At 43.9% G+C, this 23,367-nt stretch overlaps 2 protein-coding genes across 3 annotated transcripts in view; one reads left to right on the forward strand and one right to left on the reverse strand.

Moving 5' to 3' along the window:
- Positions 1–2,652: 2,652 nt before the first annotated feature.
- On the reverse strand, positions 2,653–11,630 carry SMIM20 (small integral membrane protein 20). The gene is made up of 3 exons (XM_039542606.1): positions 11,414–11,630; positions 6,255–6,311; positions 2,653–3,187 (listed from the first exon to the last, which is right to left on the reverse strand). Exons 1-3 carry the CDS (start codon positions 11,520–11,522, stop codon positions 3,150–3,152), a joined length of 204 nt encoding a protein of 67 aa, XP_039398540.1. The 5' UTR covers positions 11,523–11,630; the 3' UTR covers positions 2,653–3,149.
- A 5,337-nt stretch (positions 11,631–16,967) lies between these two features.
- The window catches only part of SEL1L3 (SEL1L family member 3), a 69,133-nt gene continuing 62,733 nt past the window's right edge, over positions 16,968–23,367 (forward strand). For both annotated transcript variants that reach the window (XM_039539404.1, XM_039539403.1), the window contains exon 1: positions 16,968–17,178. In XM_039539404.1, the coding sequence (XP_039395338.1) occupies positions 17,116–17,178 (63 nt within the window). In that variant the 5' untranslated portion in view covers positions 16,968–17,115. The remainder of the gene's footprint in view (positions 17,179–23,367) is intronic.

A 23,367-nucleotide genomic window follows, 5' to 3' on the forward strand; every position in this document is an offset into this window, starting at 1 on the left:
ATAAAGGATATTACCTCACCCACCTTGTCTATTTCAAATAAGCTCATAAAAAGACAGCCAACATTAAATAAAAGCTACTTACTTATGTTAGTGAAACAACTTTATACTGCCAATTGTTTCAGTTAAGACACTATCCAAAATTAAGGTTAGTCCCATGAGCCTAGGTCTGAAGTTAAATTTACTCTGTAACTGTTTTTACAAGGTAAATGTTATTTATTATTTAAAAAAAAATATTTCAAAGGGAATTTCTAGTGAAAGGTTCTCTCCAGTTCCCCTATTGGAACAATTCAGAAGACAAGAACATGGCCTAAACAATCAAGGCCATCCTTCTTCCTCTAAATGCAAGCTACAGTCCCCCCAGGGTTACCTCAGTATAATACTGATTGGATTGTTTTGTTAATTTGAGATTTTTAATATTTTAATGCATCTTCTAATGTCTTGAGGTGCATGTACCAGACCCAATGAAAATATACAATTTTGCTTCTGAGCAGCAAAAAGGGTTGGAGCCCCACATTCTCCCAACTCCACCCTTAGGTAAACAATTAGGCTTAAGGAGCTTCCTATGAGATAGGCATTGCCAGCTCAAGCACCCAGCTGATCTCAGCTATTCAGTAGGCACTCTTTAAACCAAGCAACATATAGCACTACACTGATAAAAAGTCAACACTAAATTGCACATAACAGCAATAGGAAGGTAGAGTAGCAGCTCCTGGAGAAGTAGTGTAATATGTTCCTTACAACTGATCCTAACAGGCGGACTTACCTGCTGTAACCCTCCTTTGGAGGCCACTCAAAAGTATCGGCAAACCCTGGGGGAGGAGATATGTTCATTCTTTCTTAACAAACATATGCATATGACATATATCAGATCACCAACATCTTCTATGATGTGTCCAGTGCTATATGTTTATTATACAAATCTACATTCATGAGTTGAAATTAATTCCAGTAGAAAGTGAAGAATGTATACATCAGGGCAAACTTAACATACAAACTAAATACAAAATCTCATTGTTTCCTATTTGTATATCTGCTTGTTAACTTACACGTGAGCTGAAGTTGTTGTTTTTAAAGGATATCAATAACTGTTTAAGATCTTCAAAGTCAAAAACAATGGATATGTAATCTTAAATTTAAAACAGTATTTATAAAACCTTGTACACTTTCAAAATGCTTCTTAACCAATTTTCACAAGAAAACGGAGGTAAAAGACTCAGATTTTGCATCATCTTATGCTAGCACAGACACCTTAGCCCCACATGAGTGTGGGCATATGAACTCATGGATTTCCAGGTCTGATCATGAGATAAGGGAGTTGCCCACCACCACAAACTAGATCGGTGGCACAGCCAGGACTAGAACCTATGTCTCTCAACTACAGATCATGTAATTCAATCAGCTCTTTCACAGTTTTACATAACTCTCTGACCCACACATCATTTATCCTGTAAGGGTTAGTGATTTAATAACCACGTAACAGGTGGAAATACTGCATATTCTTTACCCTGTTTTTGATGTCAGCACTTGCAGAAGAAATGCTGTCCTTCAGAAATGGTTTCCAAATATTTTGTTCTACAGTGCATGCATCCATGTTTAAATCTACACATTTACTCTGTGATTAAAGCTATGAACAATAAATATAGCCAAGAAGTATTTTAGTTCAGTTTTTAAACAGAAGCAACTTGATTGGAATTGTTTCTTTAAATAGATCAATATGACTTTTGTATGAGGTAGAACCAACTTCCTCCTCCCCTCCTTCTCAATCTTACTTTGTTGAGAAACATACCTGAATTGGTGTAAAGTTTTCCAACCTCAAGTTTATTAAACTAGATTCTTGGTTTTCTACCCAAGACTCAAATAGCAGCATACTGACAGTGCCACATAATACAGCAAAGCTGCTGTCAGCGACACTGATTCATATGTGAGGTGAAAGCCTGATCCCAGCTCCTGTACATGAATAAGACCACCAGAGCAGCATACAGGAGCTCTAAAAGCCCTAGATTTGGCCAGAGGATTCCCCCAGCACAGGAACTCATGAAGACAACCATAAGGCTGCTTTCTGAGGACCACCTCACAAGTCCTGGTATAAGGGACAGGGCATGTCAGGCCTCGAACTCTCAGCAAGTAACCTTTTAGCATGTAACCTCGGCAGTGATGCAGCCCACAGGTAACCAGTGACAGGCCTCCAAGGACTAGGTTATGCTAGGAGCTTCAGAGCAAATCCAGACTTAGGAGGGTGCTGATTGAGAGTTAGAAAGTGGAAGGCAGCTTGGGTGAAAGTGATGACGAAATGATAGAGTTCATGATTCTAAGGAATGGTAGGAGGGAGAACAGCAAAATAAAGACAATGGATTTCAAGAAGGCAGACTTTAGCAAACTCACAGATTTGGTACATAAGATCCTATGGGAAGCAAGTCTAAGGGGAAAAACAACTGAAGACAGCTGGCAGTTTTTCAAAGAGACATTATTAAGGGCACAAGAGCAAACTATCCTACTGTGTAGGAAAGATATGAAGTATGGCAAGAGACCACCCTGGCTTAACCAAGAGATCTTCAATGATCTAAAAATCAAAAAAGTCCCACAAAAAGTGGAAATTAGGTCAAAATAAACAATGAAATGGAGAAAATGTACACCAGTTTTAATAAAAACATGATTTTAATATTGTTTACAGATTTACAGTTATATCACATTACATTCTTTCTGCATTGTTCACTCATCTTGCATATACTATGTCTTTCATCTGTATTTATAAACTCAAAAAGGAATAATCAAACAGTGGAGTAAACTACAATGATCTGCATAATTTATTCTGATCAGATTTATTCTATAAGTGGCTATAGATTAACCCCAATAGCAAGTTCTCTTCTCTTCCCTCAAACGTATGAAAAAGTGTTTCGGCTCTAAACTCGAAAAATCATTCAGCCATCTCAGTGTCAGTCCATTTTGTTCCAGTAGCTACAGAACTCTAAAGAAAAATGTAGTATTAATCTTCAGAATCAGCAGCATTCATTGAAGTGACCACCTAAACCACCATATTGAGAATCCTTCTCCAGCAACACCTGAACAATACACTCATTAGTGTATGAGTCAAAACAGTTGCTTTGAACATATCCATCTTCAGACACACCTTGTGATGTACACAGATAATGTTATTTCCTTCCAAATGGATCAGACCACACTTTTAACCCTACAAATAAAAAAAAAAAAAAAGAAAACACCATCAAGAGTTTATAGGTTTTTATAGGCCAAAAGGACAACTATAATTATCGTCTGACCTGCATAATAGGTCAAAGAACCGCACACAGTAATTTCTGAATCAAGCCCATAACTTCTGTTTGACCTATAGCATATCATTTAGAACAAATCCAAGCCTTGATTTAAAGAATTCAAGTGATGAAGAATCTAGGTAAGTTGTTCCAATGGTTAATTACTCTGTGTTAAAAAACTGCACCTTATTTTTAGTCTGAATTTATCTAGCTTCCATCTATGTCATGTCTTTTTCCACTAGATTATAGAGCTGTCTATTATCAGACATTGTAGACAGTGATCAAGTCACTGCTTAACCTTCTTTTGGATAAACAGACTGAGCTTCTTTAGTCTCAATCCATAGGCATGTCTTCCAGACCTCAACTCATTCTTGTAGTTCTTTTCTGAACCCTATTTAATTTTTCAACATCCTATTTGAAGTGTGGATACAGTGGATACAATATTGAAGTAATGGTCTCACTGATACCATATACAGGAGTATTTCCCTGCAGTTGAATTTGGACTTTTATTAAAAAATTGAAACAAATAATCCTGTAATACAGCTTAATAGATATGGCCTTTTCAGAAACACAAATAGCCTCTTGTCTGCAACAACAAATGGCCAACCTTTAGCTAGTACTTTAACCCTCCCACAGGCAAAGTAAATATAAGGGCTATCAGCAAGAATCTCTTTCACTAGCACAGCAAGCCATAGAAGCGCTAGCTGGAAATTGTATCAGTAGTTATCAACAAAATATTTCTGACACTGGAAATGATAAATGCTCACGCAGCTCAGTTCATAGAATATCAGGGTTCACAGAATATCTAGTCCAACCCCCTGCTCAAAGCAGGGCCAATCCCCAACTAAATCATCCCAGCCAGGGCTTTGCCAAGCCTGACCTTAAAAACCTCTAAGGAAGGAGATTCCACCACCTCGGTAGGTAACCCATTCCAGTGCTTCACCACCCTCCTAGTGAAGCACTGGAATATGATTTTTCCAAGGACTGAGGTGAGGCTGACTGGCCTGTAGTTCCCCGGATCCTCCTCCTTCTCTTTTTTTAAAGATGGGCACTATAGTAGCCTTTTCCCAGTCATTTGGGACCTCCCCCGATCGCCATGAGTTTTCAAAGATAATGGGCAATGGCTCTGCAATCACATCCGCCAAGTCCTTTAGCACCCTAGGATGCAGTGCATCCAGCACCATGGACTTGTGCTCATCCAGCTTTTCTAAATATTCCCGAACCACTTCTTTCTCCATAGAAGGCTAATCACCTCCTCCCCACACTGTGCTGCCCAGTGCAGTAGTCTGGGAGCTGACCTTGTTCACGAAGACAGAGGCAAAAAAAGCATTAAGTACATTAGCTTTTTCCACATCCTCTGTCACTAGGTTGCCTCCCTCATTCCTTAACCTTCTTCTTGTTGCTAACATACCTGAAGAAACACTTCTTGTTACTCTTAATATCCCTTGCTAGCTGCAACTCCAAGTGTGATTTGGCCTTCCTGATTTCACTCCTGCATGCCTGAGCAATATTTTTATACTCCTCCCTGGTCATTTGTCCAATCTTCCACTTCTTGTAAGCTTCTTTTTTGTGTTTAAGGTCAGCAAGGATTTCACTGTTAAGACAAGCTGGTCACCTGCCATATTCACTATTCTTTCGACACATCAAGATGGTTTGTTTCTGCAACCTCAATAAGGATTCTACATAATTTCTTGGTTACAGCGTCTATTCAGCAATGGGGAGTGCAAATGTACATTTTTACAGTAAAGCCCAGTCTACACATAGAAGCTGCATCAATTTTAATTGGTTTAGAAATCTATAGTTTAATCTGTACAACCCCTCTGCATAGATGCTCTGAAACTGGTTTAAAAGTGACACATCTCCACACAAAGGGGTTGCACTAATTTAACTAAATCAATTTCAAGACCAAGTTAGTTAAATTGGTGAAATTTCTGTGCAACGACAATGTGACACTCTACACCCCAGGTAATCATCAACAGGTATTGTCCTGCAAGGGAGTTACAATTCAATGACTTACTTGCACAAGGCCTCACCACGGGAACTGATCAACCTTGCCTAGTGGTGACTCAGCAATGCCCAGCAGACATGCCTTAACTTATGTTCTCCAAACACATGGATGGAATAAGTGTATAAAACCGAACACCGGGGCCCCATGCTTTGCCTTTGCTCCTCCCCCAACCTATGCTGCAAGCAACCAGGACACTCCAACAGAGGAGACTGGCCCAGGTTTCAAGGGTGAAACCTGCGTACTATGATCTGCAATATCCAGTGGGGCAAGAAAAAACTGTTTAATCTAGATGTTGCCCAGTCTAATAGGGTTGAGAGTTTAGACTGCGTGCTTATCTTTTCTTTTGGTAACCACTCTGACTTTTTGTAATCAATAAACTTGTTTTACAGTTTATCTTTATCAGTGAGTTTGCGTGAAGTGTTTGGTAAATCTGCTTGGGTTCACAAAGGCTGGTGTATATCCACCTTCCACTGATTAAGTGGTGAACCAATTAATAAACTTGCACTGCTCATCTTGAGCAGTGCAAGATAATATATTTCTGAGGTACAAGGCTGGGAAGATTTGGCTGGTGCCTTTCTCTGTGTGATTCATGAGTGGCTCTGGGAGCATTCATGCAATCTAGCTGGGTGTCGGGCTCCACATGCAGTTGTGCTAAGAGATAACAGTGCCAGGAGGGGTTTGCTGCTTGTAACTAGCAAAGCATTGTGAGAGACAGCCCAGGCTGGAAAGTTAAGGAGGCACAGTGGTCCCACAGTCCCAAGCTGCACCTCTGTGATCCCATCATATGCCTGAGAAAACTGTTTAGCATTAAGTCACATATTACAAGCTTTAATTTTTTTTTACAAGAACAATGAATAAGTAAATGGGCAGAGTATTTAATTTAACATACTTGCTTTTAAAGTCTATTTAAATGCTGAAATTATAGTATTCAATGAGTGTTTTATTAAATGCATAAACTCAGAAATACAAATTGGATATACCTGGAGGCTGAATATCCTCTTGAATAATACCAGATCGATTTGTTGCCTGGTCCTTCCCTGGTAAACACAACAAACAGTAAAATCATACAGAAAAGAAACACCGTAGCTAACAAAATGCTATGAATCAGAAAGCCAGCCAAAAAAAAAAAAAAATCTGCATGTGATAGTCTGACATGCTGGTGAACAGCAGTCTTCTCAGCAAAAATATAATAATCACACAGGATGAAAGCTTGCATCTTAGACCAATAAACAGCAAGACAATTTTTGGATATATAACCAAACCAAAAAGAGATAATGTGAAAGGAAGGAGTACCTGTGTTTCTATAATATAGTGTCAGCTATCGCCAAAAGGTGATTTTAGGGTACACAACACCTTAACGGCAGATAAAATCCAACACTGATAAGTGCAAAATAATGCACATTGGAAAAACTATACATACAAAATGACGGGATCTAAATTAGTTATCACTCAAGAGGGTGATCTTGGGAGTAATTGTGAATAGTTTTCTGAAAACATCCATTCAATGTACAGTGGAAAGCTAATAGAATGTTAGACACCACCAGAAAAGGGATAGATAATAAAACAGAAAATATCATAATGGCACTATATAAATACATGGTACACCCACACCTTGAATACTGCCTGCAGATCTGGTCGCCCCATCTCACAAAAGATGTTAGAATTGTAAATGGTACAGAAAAGGGCAACAAAAATGATAGGTGTATGGAACAACTTCCATATGAGGTGAGATTAAAAAAAGACTGGAACTGTTCACCTTAGAAAAGAGACTACTAAAGGGAGAATATGATAGAGGTCTATAAAATCATGAATGGTGTGGAGAAAATGAATATGAAAGTGTTATTTATCCCTTCACATAACTCAAGAACCAGGGGTCACCCAATGAAATTAATAGGCGGAGGAGTTTAAAACAAAAAGGAAGTACTTCTTCACACAGCACATAGTCAACCTGTGAAATTCATTGCCATGGGATCTTGTGAAGGCCAAAAGTATAACTGGGTTAAAAAAGGAATCTGATATTCTCATAAAGATAGATTCATTGATGGCTCTTAGCCAAGATGATCTGGACACAACCCCATACTCTGAATGTCTCTAAACATCCAAATGCCAGGAGCTGGGACTGGACAATGGGATGGATAACTCGATAATTGCCCTGTTATGTTCATTCCCTCTGAAGCACCTGGCACTGGTCACTGTTGGAAAACAAGATACTGGGCTAGATGGAACATTGGTCTGACCCAGTATGGCCATTTTTACAAAATGGGAGTGTGGTTAGCACATTTTGGGAGTGTGGTTAGACTACTGTAATATATTATAATAATGTATCTTCTTATAGACAGGGCTGATAGAACTAAACATCATTAAGTTTCCCTGACACTTCCCAACAGAAGAACTTGTTTGCAATAGCTTTTAACTTTAACCATTTGGGTTGAAAATTTCCCTTCCAGGAGTCTGCCTCACACTCTAATGAGACAGACCTGTGGAAGAAGCAGGCTGGGACTAGGAGCTGTGAGGGGAGGGAAATTCACTAGGATCAGATGAGGAACTGGGAGATATACATCTTGATACAGTCTATTGACAAGGGGGAGTGAATTAAGATTGCACAGGCAACCTTAATTCTGGAATTTCCAAACTTTTGAGTGCTTGACTTAGTAACCTTAATGATGTTCTTTTAGCATAGTGTTTTGTATGTAATCTATATTTAAACTGCATTGTAAGGAGGAACAGGGTATAGAGAAGATGTATTTTGGTGGAAAGCTTCAGTTTGAGGAAGTGGAGCTTCCCTAATAGACTGTAGGTGCTTACCAATTAGCAAAATTAAAATAAAATCAAAGTCCCTCTGAGGTGGCCATGAAATTAATATTTCACTTTCTCTTTTACAATTCAGAAATATTTTCAAATTCTTTCAATAGATGAATCACAATAAAGTTTGTGTTAAAATGGAGATATAAATTTTAGAGATTAGATCCTTTGTTCTCCATTAAGAGTTCCCTCTTAAAAGCTTGATATAAAATTTCTGTGCCTAAATTTGATCTCTTGTGATTTTTCAAACTTTTTTCTTTTTCTGTTTCCATCTGAGTTGTTATATGGCTCTTTGTACATAATGGAGCAACAATAAACTCTGGAATCAACTGAAAGTTAATTTATGCTCCCCCTGCTGGCTCTGCATCAGCAAAACACTAAAACACTAGCTCATCTAGGTCTTGCATAAAAAACATTTGATTTTTAAAAAACTGTTTACAGAATACAATGGCAAGTTTAAGAGTTTAATATTATTTAAGAGTCAAAGAAACAGTAGATTAGAAAAGTAGCATATCCTAGACAGTTAACCGTGAAAAACAAAGAAAAAAAAGAGAACGTAGTTTAGACTAGCATTCAAGGCAATGTTCACGACATTCTAGTCCAGGGGTCGGCAACCTTTCAGAAGTGGTGTGCCGAGTCTTCATTTATTCACTCTAATTTAAGATTTTGCGTGCCAGTAATACATTTTAACATTTTTAGAAGGTCGCTTTCTATAAGTCTATAATATATAACTAAACTATTGTTGTATGTAAAGTAAATAAGGTTTTTAAAATGTTTAAGAAACTTCATTTAAAATTAAACTAAAATGCAGAGTCCCCTCCCACCCACCCCCGACAGGTGGCCAGGCCCGGGCAGTGAGAGTGCCACTGAAAATCAGCTCACGTGCCGCCTTTGGCACGCGTGCCACAGGTTGCCTACCCCAATCTAGTCACTCAAGAAAGCATGACTATTGACTAAGATAGCTCTTAAATTCACACTATATACAAGTTACATATATGGTATACTTATGGGAAGCTTTATGCATCCCTCAAGCTTGGAATGTTCTCTTCTGCCTCATTCAAATGACTCCTTAAAACTCACTTCTGCAATATTTATCAGAACTGAGCGGAAGGTAGAAAAGATTTTTTTTTAAACAGATTTCAAGATGTGTTCATGCCTCACTGGTCCACATAACTGTACATAATTATTGTCATAATTGACCTTTCCTTTCCCCTTCTCTTGATTCCCCCATACACTGTCACATCAAACTCAGACTCTTTAGGGATAGGTCCATATCCGTAGTTGTTTCTGTGAGGGGACAGTACATTTTGGGAGCTTGAAAAAGTAATTACAACTGCATGGATGTGAGATATTTAAGTAATGGGAGATCATCAACTTGAAGTTTAGGCTTTTTTTAAATAAAGGCCTTTTAGGTACTGGAGGTACAACAAGTGCTCCTGTATCTTCCCCTGCCTTATTTTTGTTCACAGTAGAAAATGGAACACAGCAATGCAGCCAGGATTCAAAATCTAGAGTTTCTGGATTCCAGCTATGCTCAGGTCATCAGTCCATACTACCTCCTATATTGTACATATACACACATATACTGTGTAGTGGATCATTGATAAGCCTATTTTGAGTGATAGTTTCGAGTTAATATGGTTCTATTTTCCACTGCAAATGGTTTGCCTCAGCTCCCTTTTCTATAACAATGGGATATTGCAAGCAAATAATAAAAGAAGGGGTTATTCAAAAATATTTCTATAGCAAAGATTGGCTGTTTTACATGGTGTGAAACAACAGGTAGTATGCATTAGGAACATTTATTCCCTGATCTGCAACAAGTCATCTTTATCTGAGATAGAGACGAGAAATAGGGGAAAAATAGTGAAAATATTAGTTTGTGTTAAGTGAGTTTGTTGCAAAAAATATATTCCAGACACCATAGGAGGTTCTTGCAAGCAAACTAGCAAGTGTTATGGATATGAAACCCATGCTCACTCTACAGTTTACAATGTAAAAGGTGAAAAAAAAAAAAAACTCTACTGCTAAAGTCAGATGTCTTAAAGAACAGTATTTCCACAAGACCATTCAGTACGCAGCATGGACAGAATTCTTTGGGGGTGATGATGCTAGGATTAGTGGTGCTAAACCATCCTATCCATCATGACGGTAGGTAAATTAGAGATGAACTGCCAAGCTAACTGAATACAGCCACAATAACCACCCATGGAAACCATCACCATGAAACCTTTTTCTTCAAAGCACTTCATTTGAAAGAAGAGAACGCCTCGCCCGGATGTTTCTTGCTAAGTAGTTACTGAAAATATAGAACAGATGACAGCAAGGAGGTGTCAGTTGTCAGGTTAGGGACATTTATTCTGAGAGGGAGTAATGGTGCTCTGTCAGAATGTCAACATTATATGTATATATTTATAGGCTGGCTAAAAATACCAAGGAAAATCTGAATCCCTGCGACAGCCAAGAGGATGAGGTTAACACAGGTGGGGGAAATAACTCGTGATCAGGAGAGTCAGGAAGGGATAACTCACAGGGTAAGGGATAACTCACATGAAGCACTTGCTGTATGGCATAGAGGGGATGTTGTGAGGGGCAAGAGGATGAGTCCTAGGGATTATCCAGGGAGGGGAGCTGGGTGGGGCATGCCCGAAGGGGATGTTGCTCACTGGGGCCCGTGGCGGTCCCGGGATGACAGAGGTCCCAGGGGTGGGCCCACGGGCTCAGCCGCTCAGGGTGAGGGGCACAGTCTGGCGGAAGGGCCCGCCAGAGTGATGCACGGAAAGCAGGGGCATACAGGGGAGACGCAGCAGAGGGGCGCGGAGAGCAGGGATCACGTCACGCGAGGCTTGATGGGGGTGGGGTCCCTGCGCTGCCCGCCCCCAGCGGGGTCACGTCATGCGAGGCTCGGTGGGGGTGGGGTCACTGCGCTGCCCACCCCCAGCGGGGTCACGTCACGCGAGGCTCGGTGGGGGTGGGGGTCTACGGGCCGGCCGCTTCAGGGCGGGGGGGCCCAAATTGAAAGCGCGTTGACGGGGCACGGCAGGGATGATATAAAAAAAAAAAAAAAAAAAAAAAAACAAAAAAACATGGGGCTTGTACTCACTGGGCAGTGCTCCGAGTCTTTGGCGGCACTTTGGCGGCAGATCCTTCACTCGCTCCAGGTCTTCGGTGGCACTGAAGGACCTGCTGCCGAAGTGCCGCCGAAGACCCGGAGCACTGCCAGATGAGTAAAAATTCAAAAGGTGCCTCTAGCCAGGGAAGAGATTCTTACTGGGCGCGGGGCCCAATTCGGGGGAATTGGTGGAATTGGCCTAAAGCCGGCCCTGTCCGTACTCACTGTATTGCTCCACCTGCAGCAGCGGCCGGAAGTAGATGGGGTAAAACGCCGCCCCCACCACAGCCACGAACCCACCGAAGATGAGCAGCGTACGGGAGATCCGCGCCATGGCCGGCAAAGGACGAGGCGAAAACCCGGCGCGCTAGCGGCCCTTTCGCTCCCTACCCTCTCACCTCCTAGTTTGCACACTTCCGCTTCCGGGGCAAGCGCAGGGGCTCCCGGGAAGCAGCTTGGGTCACGTGGGTTCTCGGGCCTGGGCGAGAGCTAAGCCACGCCCCCTCCCGCAGGCGGCCGCGTCCCCGCTGTCACAGGGCGGCTCGCCCAGCCAGAGCGCCCCGTTCTGCGTCCGAGAGCCGGGCGGCGGGGCCGGCCGCCTGCCAGGGCTCCGGGCGGCGCGGGGTCCCGGCAGCGACGCTGCAAATCGCGCAGCAGGCTGATCCCGGGTCTCCGGGGGCGCGCAGCGGGCCGGGCTTTGGACGAGCACGTGGTGGAACGGGGGGGGCCTCGAAAGCCGCGCTGTGCGGACAGGCAGGCAGGCGCCCAGGCAAGAGGGGAACACGAATGATTCCTGAGGCGTTTGCGTTGTAGGCGGCTGAGGGGAGAGGTGTCACCTTTGTATAACTTCTTACATCTGTAAAAGAAAATGTGTGGTACGTTTACATCAGCCATAATCTCAGTACCCTTCATTTTCCACATTTTTAGTGTCCCCTCTTTCCAACTAATGGAGCAGCTCATGATTTAAAACCCTTTGTTACATCCCATCCTGCCACAGTGTAATGTACTCCTGGGGGAATTTTGCATCACTGTGCATGTGCAGAATTCATGTCGCCTGCAGATTTCTATGTTTCCCTTCAGAAAAATGACTTCTAATGGGGAAGCTGCACAAGCAGCCATGCACTTCTCCCTGGCAGTGTAGGCAGGCCAGTTAGGGCGCCTGGAGTAGCCAGTAGAGATGTAAATCACGGGGGGAAGAGTGGTGGGCTTGTGAGAGAGACATTCTGTCCCTCTCGCTCTCTATTGCACAGTTGGCATGGAGGGGCAGAGCTTCAGGGTGCATCTGAGGAGTTAGGCGTGGGGCAGGCCCTGTGCCCTCAGGCAGAGCAGAATACAGCAGCCTGCCTTCTTAGTGAATTGTTTCCATTGTCTTTGTGAATTCCCCCAGGAGTATAAAACAGGTCTCAAAGTTTTAAGGCTCCTTTACGTTGCCAGAGTGGTGAAAAGGATAGTATGGCCTTATAAATGCTTACGGTGCTTTAGTGATTAGAACTGGTCTACATTTTTGGACTGAAAAAGTTTCCTATCAAAATGTGCTCCATGAACTGTTTGCTACTGACCATTCTGGAGATGGTCAGTAGCCAATATAAATTATGAGTTTGATTCCCTAGCCCTCCCTTGGCTCCTCAGTTGCCTATGATTATGGCTGGGAGTTTGTCACAGAGGTCATGGATTCCATGACTTTCCGTGACCTCCGTGACTTCTGCAGCAGCTGGTGAGCCTGGCCCTGGGGTCACCTGAGCAGCTCAGGCAGCCCCTGGGCAAGTCGCACCAGCTCCTGCTGGGGCAGTCTCGGGCCACTGTACCCTCCCTCCCCCGCAGCAGCAGGCGTTTGGGTGTGGGAGAGGACGGGGTTGGGGCATGGGACGGGGTGAGGGTTCTGGGCAGCACTTACCTTGAGGGCTCCCTGGAAGCGACAACATCCTCCTCCCGGCCAATGGGAGCCACGGAGCCAGCGTTCGGGACGGAGGCAGCATGCAGAACTGCCTGGCCACACCTCCACCGAGGAGCTGAAGGAGGGGGATGTTGCCACTTCGGGGGAGGCACGGAGCCAAGTAGGGAGCCTGCCAGCCTCCCCCCAGCACCAGCAGTGGTCCTGGGCTGCATGCCCTCAGGCTGCCCCCTTGCCAGCACCCACGGCACCCCCGGGCCGTCCCCCTCCCTCCAAGATTTAGTCAGAGATATATAATACAAGTCATGGACAGGTCATGGGCCATTAATTTTTGTTTACTGCCCGTGATCTGTCCATGACTTTTACTAAAATACCTATGACTAAAACATAGCCTTACCTATGATGTAACACCGAGCATATGGCTGCATATATTTGTTTACTAATAACTAGAAATAAAGGATCAATCCTAGCTATATTACCATTAGGCAAGAGGGTTTGGGAATTTCCTCCAGTGCTCCCCGCTCCCATTCTCCATCCATTGTATTGTAGTTTAAATAAATTAACTAAATAATTGAAACCAGCATGATTATATTGCATTATTTTGACAAACAAAATATGCAGCATTTTAAAATATTGTGCACAGAATTTTAATTTTTTTGGCACAGAATTCCCCCAGGAGTATAATGGTGTATATAGTTTAATAACAATACATCTACATTGTGCTTTTCATCATGATTGATCCTAAAGTGAATTACAAACGTGGACATGAATCAGGTCACCTCCTGAGTGGAATAGAACAGCTGTTTAACACCACTTGGCAACCCATGAAGTGAATGATAATATACGCAATTGAAGCTACTAGTACATTCAAACTCCAGTCAGTCTTCATCATGCAGAAAAACGAATACCTGTGACTTCAAACACAGCAGAATAAACAAACAAGTATGTGAGGTTTTTATTACATTAAGCAAAGATGCCAAACTGTCTTTTTCAGTAGATAACCAGCCTGATAATTGATTCTAGCAGAATCCAGTTTCTTGGGTGCTTTGAATGTAACCTGCAAAGAGAAAGAAATTGCTTGTACAAGCATCATCAATCATCTGCCTGGATAATTTATTTCAAAAAGGGTCATGTTCTGCTTGCTTTTTACATTACAAATATTCAGTTAAGGATGTCATGGTCAATCTTTTCTGGTTTTGCTGGAGGGCTCCTTGGGCATACCAGATTGCAGACCAAGAGATTTTTCAGTCTTTAATAGAAGGGGAGAGGATGTTGAATATTTAACAGACAGTTTTTTCTGCCCCAAGTATTTTGTTAGGTGTTAGAGTTGAATGTATTATCATAAACAAAGATTTAAACAGCCTGAACAAGAGTCACTGCCCCTCTCAGTTATCCTTTCACTTGCAGGATAACTCTGTCATACATCTACAGTTTCTCCTGTTGTCCAGAGAGTCTTTCAGGATAAGCACATTAGACACGATCTGAATCTCCAATGCAGCAGTTCTCAAACTGTAAGTCAGGACCCCAAAGTGGGTCGCGACCCCATTTTAATGGGGTTGCCAGGGCTGGCTTAGACTTGCTGGGGCCCGGGACCAGAGCCAAAGCCCGAGCCCCACTACCCGGGGCCGAAGCTGAAGCCTGAGCCCCACCACACAGAGCCAAAGTCTTTGAGCTTCCTGCTCAGAGTGATGGGAATCAGGCTTCAGTCCTCCCTCCTGGGGTCATGAAGTACTTTTTGTTGTCAGAAGGGGGTTGCAGTGCAATGAAATTTGAGAACCCCTGCTCTATGTAAAAAGCAGCCCTCCTTTCCCAATGTCCCTTTTTGAGCGGAAAAAAAACAAACAAACCCTTTCAGGCTTTTGTTTTGCATCATTAAAAAGCAAAATAATGGTATAAGCTGAATTTTCAGTTTGGGATATTTAAAGGGACAAGCATTTGTGGTATGTGAAGAAGGCATAGTTGTCATCCTAAACACTGTGTCCTTCCCAACCAGATACAAATGTTTTCAAGGACAGAACTTGTATGTAGTACAATACTTCAGATGTTCGGAAGCAATATTTGCCAAATCCTGCTAATATTGAAGCCAGTGGGAATTTGCTTTGATGGGAGCAGGATAGGGGCCATGTCCTGCAAGGCTAAAATTCAACAAAACAGAGGAACCACACATTGCCCTACATACTACTTAAAGTCCCTTCAGTCTTGCATTAAGGGCTCCATATATGTGCAAGAGATCTGCCAAAGCCTACTAATTAGGACCAAAAGCTAGGACCAAAGCCTTAGACTGTAGTTTGGTTAGGGCAGGAAGTCCACAAGCCTGTAAAGTGCCATGCATTTCTATTGGTCTACATAAATGACAGATAACATTGAACTTCATTATCTAATACAGCTCTTAATTACAATATGATAGAAACACATATTAAACAATCATTTTAACTCCATTATTAGAAAATGGCAATTAAATTGACACTGGCCTGCCATATGTTCTATTCAAGTTCAGGTTTGAAAGCATAAGTAAAAACAATAGTGTGCTTTATGTGAGTTGTTCATGGCAGCTACTATGCCTTCCTGTGTGTGTATGCCTAACATACTATATGCTCTAGCATAATGCAGATATATAATAATTAATAATAATAAAATGTACCAAGGACTAAAGCCCATGCAATGTCTTTTTTATTGTGATTTCTATTATTCTGTGATTATGGTTAATAACTAATAAAATGATAATGTACACTTCTATAGATATGTGACAAATGTTCTCAAAGCACTTCACTAGCATTAATGAAGCCTTACAACTTATTCCAGTTTGACTGATGGGTTCCTGGGGCACAGCAAAGTTAAGTGATATGCCAGACTTGACATGGGAAGTCTATAGAAGAATAAAATCCAGAAAACCTGAAGGCTGACATAGTAACATGGGAATTGCCAGACTGGATCAAGACCCCAGGTCCAGCTAATCCAGCATCTGACAGAGGCCAGCACCAGAGGCTTCAGAAGGAGGTGCAAGAACTCCCTAGCAACAGATGTGAAATAATCTGCCTCTCACGTTAGGTCTCATGTCATCCTGGTCCCTAATAGTTAGCAATTGGTTTAAACTAGGAGTCAGCAACCTTTCAGAAGTAATGTGCCGAGTCTTCATTTATTCACTTTGATTTAAGGTTTTGTGTGCCTGTAATACATTTGAACGTTTTTAGAAGGTCTCTTTCTATAAATCTATAATATATAACTAAACTATTGTTATATGTAACGTAAATAAGGTTTTTAAACTGTTTAAGAAACTTCCCTTTAAATTGAATTAAAATGCAGAGACCCCTGGACCGGTGGCCAGGACCTGGGCAGTGTGAGTGTCACTGCAAATCAGCTTGTGTGCCGCAAGTTGCCTACCCCTGGTTTAAACCCTGAAACATGAGGGTTTATCATTCTTCCATAATGTGTTAGCACAAATTATTATAATGCTGGATACATTTACACGGACATTGGACAACAAGCGTATGATCCCTTCTGTTAGCCCACCTCCAAACTAAAAGGTGTATTTCCAATTACTTTCCCCTCCTCCCAACTCCCCCACCCCCGCAAAGGTGGCAGTATATGGGGGATAAACAATACACACGCTGAACACTACACAAGCCAGCGTCTAAGGCAGCCACAGACTCAGATAAACAGCGTTAGAGAGGAGCGAAAACGGCGGATTGTCTCCCTTGATCTAACACCCCCTAGCCACCCACCCACCGATCCAAGTTATACCCAGGGGAAGGGCAAAGCGAGACTGTGTGCGTGTGTCTGCCTGTCCCTGGGCGTCCTTTCCTGCTGCACCTGCTCGGGGAGGCTCCAGCCCCGCCCCAGCGGCCCCTCCTGCCCGCGCGGAGCCTGAGCTCCAGGAAGCAGGATCTACCTAGTCCCCGTGGCCGGATTCCCCGGGCGGCCCACGCACCGACCCGCCGCAGCAAGTGCCGCTCTCGGCACCGACCCGCCGCGCGCCCTCACTGGCGGCATCCGCGACGCCCATGGGAGCAGCTGGCGCCTGAGCCGCATCGGAAGCATGTGGTGCTCAGCGGAGCCCCGGCCCGTGCCCCACGGGGGCCTCCTCCTGCTCTGGCTGCTGGTGAGCCCGCCTCCCCCCACTCCCCGCACACCGCTCCCGCCGCGGGGCTGGCCGGGACCTGCGGCCGGGAGCGCCCTGGGCTGGGCTGCCAGCTCCTTTGCCCCGCAGCAGGCACATCCTCCGCTGCCAGCCCCGGAGGCTGTGCGGGACCTCGCTGTGCTCTGCAGGATGCCCTGTTCCTCCCAGCACACCCCTCGGTGTACCCCCAGCACACTCCCTACACGCCTCTCCATCCATCCAGCGCACTCCCTATACGCCTCTCCATCCACCCAGCGCGCTCCCTATACGCCTCTCCATCCACCCAGCGCGCTCCCTATACGCCTCTCCATCCACCCCACACACTCCCTATACGCCTCTCCATCCACCCCACATACTCCCTATACGCCTCTCCATCCACCTCGTGCACTCCCTATACGCCTCTCCATCCACCCAGCGCGCTCCCTATACGCCTCTCCATCCACCCCGCATACTCCCTATACGCCTCTCCATCCACCCCGCATACTCCCTATACGCCTCTCCATCCACCCAGCGCACTCCCTATATGCCTCTCCATCCACCCCACACACTCCCTATACGCCTCTCCATCCACCCCGCATACTCCCTATACGCCTCTCCATCCACCTCGTGCACTCCCTATACGCCTCTCCATCCACCCAGCGCACTCCCTATACGCCTCTCCATCCACCCAGCGTGCTCCCTCTACGCCTGTCCATCCACCCAGTGCACTCCCTATATGCCTCTCCATCCATCCCAGCACACTCCCTATACGCCTCTCCATCCACCCAGCGCGCTCCCTATACGCCTCTCCATCCACCCAGCACACTGCCTATACTCCTCTCCATCCACCCAGCACACTGCCTATACTCCTCTCCATCCACCCAGCGCACTCCCTATACGCCTCTCCATCCACCCAGCGCACTCCCTATACGCCTCTCCATCCACCCAGCGCACTCCCTATACGCCTCTCCATCCACCCAGTGCACTCCCTATACGCCTCTCCATCCACCCAGCGCACTCCCTATACGCCTCTCCATCCACCCAATGCACTCCCTATATGCCTCTCCATCTGCCCAGCGCACTCCCTATATGCCTCTCCATCTGCCCAGCGCACTCCCTATATGCCTCTCCATCCACCCCACACACTCCCTATACGCCTCTCCATCCACCCAGCACACTGCCTTACGCCTCTCTATCCACCCCAGCACACTCCCTATACGCCTCTCCATCTCCTTTCATGGATTGAGAACTGGTTAAAAGACAGGGAACAAAGAGTTGGAATAAATGGTCAATTCTCAGGATGGAGAGGGGTAATTAGTGATGTTCCCCAAGGATCAGTTCTAGGACCAATCCTATTCAACTTATTCATAAATGATCTGGAGAAAGGGGTAAACTGTGAGGTGGCAAAGTTTGCAGATGATACTAAACTGCTCAAGAAAATTAAGACCAAAGCAGACTATGAAGAACTTCAAAAAGATCTCACAAAACTAAGTGATCGAGCAACAAAATGGCAAATGAAATTTAATGTGGATAAATGTAAATAATGCACATTGGAAAAAATAACCCCAACTATACATACAATATGATGGGGCTAATTTAGCTACAACTAATCAGGAAAGAGATCTTAGCGTCATCATGGATAGTTCTCTGAAGACATCCACGCAGTGTGCAGTGGCAGTCAAAAAAGCAAACAGGATGTTAGGAATCATTAAAAAAGGGATAGAGAATAAGATGGAGAATATCTTATTGCCCTTATATAAATCCATGGTATGCCCACATCTTGAATACTACGTACAGATGTGGTCTCCTCATCTCAAAAAAGATATACTGGCACTAGAAAAGGTTCAGAGAAGGGTAACTAAAATAATTAGGGGTTTGGAACGGATCCCATATGAGGAGAGATTAAAGAGGCTAGGACTTTTCAGCTTGGAAAAGAGGAGACTAAGGGGGGATATGATAGAGGTATATAAAATTATGAGTGGTGTGGAGAAAGTGAATAAGGAAAAGTTATTTACTTGTTCTCATAATATAAGAACTAGGGGTCACCAAATGAAATTAATGGGCAGTAGGTTTAAAACAAATACAAGGAAGTTCTTCACACAGCGCACAGTCAATCTGTGGAACCCCTTGCCTGAGCAGGTTGTAAAGGTTAGGACTATAACAGGGTTTAAAAGAGAACTAGATACATTCATGGAGGTAAAGTCCATTAATGGCTATTAGTCAGGATGGGTAAGGAATGGTGTCCCTAGCCTCTGTTTGTCAGAGGATGGAGATGGATGGCAGGAGAGAGATCACTTGATCATTACCTGTTAGGTTCACTCCCTCTGGGGCACCTGGCATTGGCCACTGTCAGTAGACAGGATACTGGGCTGGATGGACCTTTGGTCTGACCCAATATGGCCGTTCTTATGTTCATTCACCTCAGCACGCTCCCTATTTGCCTCTCCATCCACCCCAGCACACTCCCTATACGCTTCTCCATCCCAGCACATTTCTCCGTCCACCCCAGCACACTCCCAGTACATCCCTCCATCCCAATACACCCCATCTCATTCACCCCAGCACTCAGGACTCCCCTACATCCACCCCAGCACACTCCCAATACATCCCTCCATCCCAATACACCCTCCATCCACCATAACACACTCCCTATACACTTGTCCATTCCTATATACCCCTCCATTCACCCCAGTATGTTGCTAATACACCCTTCCACACTTCTCCATCCACCCCAGCGCACACCCAATACACACCTCCATCCAGTACACTTCCAGTACAGCCCCCCATCCCAGTACATCCATCCATCCATCCACTCCAACATACTTCCAGTACAACCCCAAATATTTTCCCAATACATTTCCCACACCCATACCCCTAATATATGCCCTCCATACCTCCTCTGCCTCCAGTACACACAAATCCTGGCCCTACCCTGATATCTCTCCATTATTCTGCCCCACCTCTTGCTCCTTCATAATCCTCCCCTTTCTTCCTCTTTTTCTGCTTCCCCAAGATGCATACCTATCCCCTTACACAGCCCTTCCTCCTTTCATCCTGTGCCTACTCAACTGCACCCTCCCCCATCAATACACCACCCGTCTGCCAAGCCTCATCAAAGCATATTCCTATTTCCATTCCCAGTGATGTTGACTTCCCCCACCAACTCCTCCAATTTTTTCTGACATTGATTAAAAAAAATAGATTCCTCTAGTTTTCCACAGACAGGATCCAATCATGCAGCCCCTACTCATGTACAATCATTATTAGAAAGAAGAATCCCATTATTTTCCATAGGACTATATTCACTTGAATCATAGAAATATAAGGCTGGAAGGGACCTCGAGAAGTCATCAAGTCCAGTCCCCTGCTCAGAGACAGGACCAAGTAAACTTAGACCGTCCGTGACAGGTGTTTGTGCAACCTGTTCATAAAAGCCTCCAAAAATGGGGATTCTACAACCTCCCTTAGAAGATCATTTCAGAGCTAAACTAGCCTTATAGTTAGAAAGTTTTTCCTAATATTTAATCTAAATCTCCCTTGCTGCAGATTAAACCCATTACTTCTTGTCCTACCTTCAGTGGACATAAACAATTGATCACAATCTTCTTTATAACATCCCTCAACATATTTGAAGACTGTTACCAGTCCCTCCCCTGAGTGTTTTCTCAAGGCTAAATATGCCCAGTTGTTTTAACCTTTCCTCATAGGTCAGGTTTTCTAAACCTTTTATCATTTTTGTTGCTTATCTCTGGACTCTCTGCTGTTTGTCGACATCTTTCTTAATGTTGCCCAGAATTGGACACAGTAGTTCAGCTATGCCTAGTAGAGTAGTCTTACATACACCACTCCTGTTAATACACCCCAGAATGATATTAGTCGTTTTTGCAACTGCCTCATATTGTTAACTCATTTTCAGTTTGAGATTCACTATAACCCTCAGATCCTTTTCAGTTCTGCCACTATCTAGCCAGTTATTCCCCATTTTTCAGTTGTGCATTTGACTTTTCTTTCTTTGCACTTGTCTTTATGGAATTTCATCTTATTGATTACAGACCAAATCTACAGTTTGTCACAGTCATTTTGAATTCTAATCTTTTCCTCCAAAGTACCTCTCCCAGACTGGTGTCATCCACCAATTTTATATGCATACTCTCCACTCTGTTAGCCAAGTCATTTATGAAACTGAATAGTACTGGACCCAGGACTTAACTTCTCTAGAACCCCACTAGATACACCTCCCTTGTTTGACAGCAAACCATTGATAACTACTCTTTGAGTAGTCTTTCAACCAGTTGTGCACCCACCTAATGGTAATATGATCTAGAGCACATTTAACTCATTTTCTTATGGGAATGTCATGTGTGACTGTGTCAAAAGTCTGACTAAGATCAAGATATATCATGTCTACTGCTTCCACCCTATCTATTAAACCAGTGATCCTGTCAAAGACAGAAATGAGGTTGGTTTGACATGATTTGTTCTTGACAAATCCCTGTTGGCCGTTGCTAATAACCCTGTTTATCCTCTAGGTCTGGGGTTCTCAAACTTCATTGCACCACTACCCCCTTCTAACAACAAAAATTACTTCACGACCCCAGGAGGGGGAGACCGAAGCCTAAACCCACCCAAGCCACACTTTCCGGGGGGGGGGGGAGAGGGAGGAAGCCTGAGCCCCACTGCTCCAGGCAGGGGGGCCAAAGCTGAATCCCAAGGGCCTCAGCCCCTAGTCAGGTGGCCTGCAACCTGAGCCCTGCTGCCCAGGGCTGAAGCCCTCGGGCTTTGACTTCAGCTCTGAGGAGTGGGGCTCAGGCTTCTGCCCTGGGTCCCAGCAAGTCTAAGCCAGCCCTGGCGACCCCATTTGGGGTCCTGACCCACAGTTTGAGAACCATTTCTCTAGGTGCTTATAAAGTGACTTTAATAATTTGTTCCAGTATCTTTCCAAGTATCAAAGTCAGGTTTACTGGTCTATAACACCCCAGGTCCTCTTTGTTCTCCTTTTTAAAGATAGGTACTATGTTTGCCTTTCTCCAGTCCTCTGGGACTTCACCTAATTCTCTAGGAGTTCTTGAAGATAATTACTAACAGTTCTGAGATTGCTTCTATTAGTTCTTTAAGTACCTTAGGATGGATTTCATCAGGCCCTGCCAACTTTGAGTACATCTAACTTATCTGAATCTTTAACCTGTTCTCTTATTTTGATTAAGGATAGTGTGTGAGAGTAAGAGCTGAAGAGTTGATAACAGGGCCATTAATCTGGCAATTTATACTTAATGAAAACTACATGGGCAAGATTTGCACAAGATTTTCAGCACCAACAATCAAGGCCACATTTTCAAAAGAGCTCAATGTTGGAAAACCATCAGCATCACTCTGGAAGTTGCTGTATCCTGAGTGCTTTTGAAAATCTGCCTTTATGTAAGTGCCTAAATGAGAGCTTTCCAAATCTGGCCCCAATTGTGGGTTTGAGCACCTGAACATCTGGCCCATAGCTTTTTAAAAAAAATTAGCCTCCGATTTCTAAATTCTTGTGACTTTAGGTAAGCAACATACCTAACTCTTATTGGCATCATTTTAAAATGATTGTATGTAGTTATTTTTTTTACCCATAAAAAAGGAAAAAAACCTTCTCCTCCTGGTTTCTTATTTTAGTGTCAAAATTTATCTTCAGAACATTACATATTTGCTGCCTGCACCGCCCGTACAGAAAGGGCGGTGTTTATCTCTGCTGCATAGCCTTAGGTCAGGCTTTAGATTACCATCTTTGCCTCTGACAACAGAGTTACAAATTATGAAGTGGGAAACATCACAAGGATTATTAACTCTGTGGCAATATTGATCTTAAAAATGTAACCTTTTAAAGAGGATCCTCCTCATTTTGGCCAGACATATTTATTTCCTCCTATCCAAGTTAGGGTTACTCACTATTTATCAGTGTAATTATTGATCTAAGGGTACGTCCATACTTACAGCCGGGTCGACGGGTAGCGTTCAACTTCTCGGAGTTCGAACTATCGCGTCTAATCTAGATGCGATAGTTCAAACTCCGAACGCGCTCCCGTCGACTCCGGAACTCTACCACCGCGAACGGCGGTGGCGGAGTCGACGGGGGAGCCGCAGACTTCGATCCCACGGCGTCTGGACAGGTAAGAAGTTCGAACTAAGGTAGTTCGACTTCAGCTACGCGAATAGCGA

The sequence above is a fragment of the Mauremys reevesii genome, linkage group 5, assembly GCF_016161935.1.
Source record: "Mauremys reevesii isolate NIE-2019 linkage group 5, ASM1616193v1, whole genome shotgun sequence".
NCBI classification, from domain to species: domain Eukaryota; kingdom Metazoa; phylum Chordata; order Testudines; family Geoemydidae; genus Mauremys; species Mauremys reevesii.

Bases quoted from the DNA above. Each gene is read 5' to 3' on its own strand.
- SMIM20 (XM_039542606.1), bottom strand. From the start codon at position 11,522: ATGGCGCGGATCTCCCGTACGCTGCTCATCTTCGGTGGGTTCGTGGCT. The intron at 6,312-11,413 runs GTGAGTACGGAC...TGTGTTTACCAG, and splicing joins GCTGCAGGTGGAGCAATACA to GGAAGGACCAGGCAACAAAT. The intron at 3,188-6,254 runs GTATATCCAATT...TTTTATTTGTAG, and splicing joins AGAGGATATTCAGCCTCCAG to GGTTAAAAGTGTGGTCTGAT.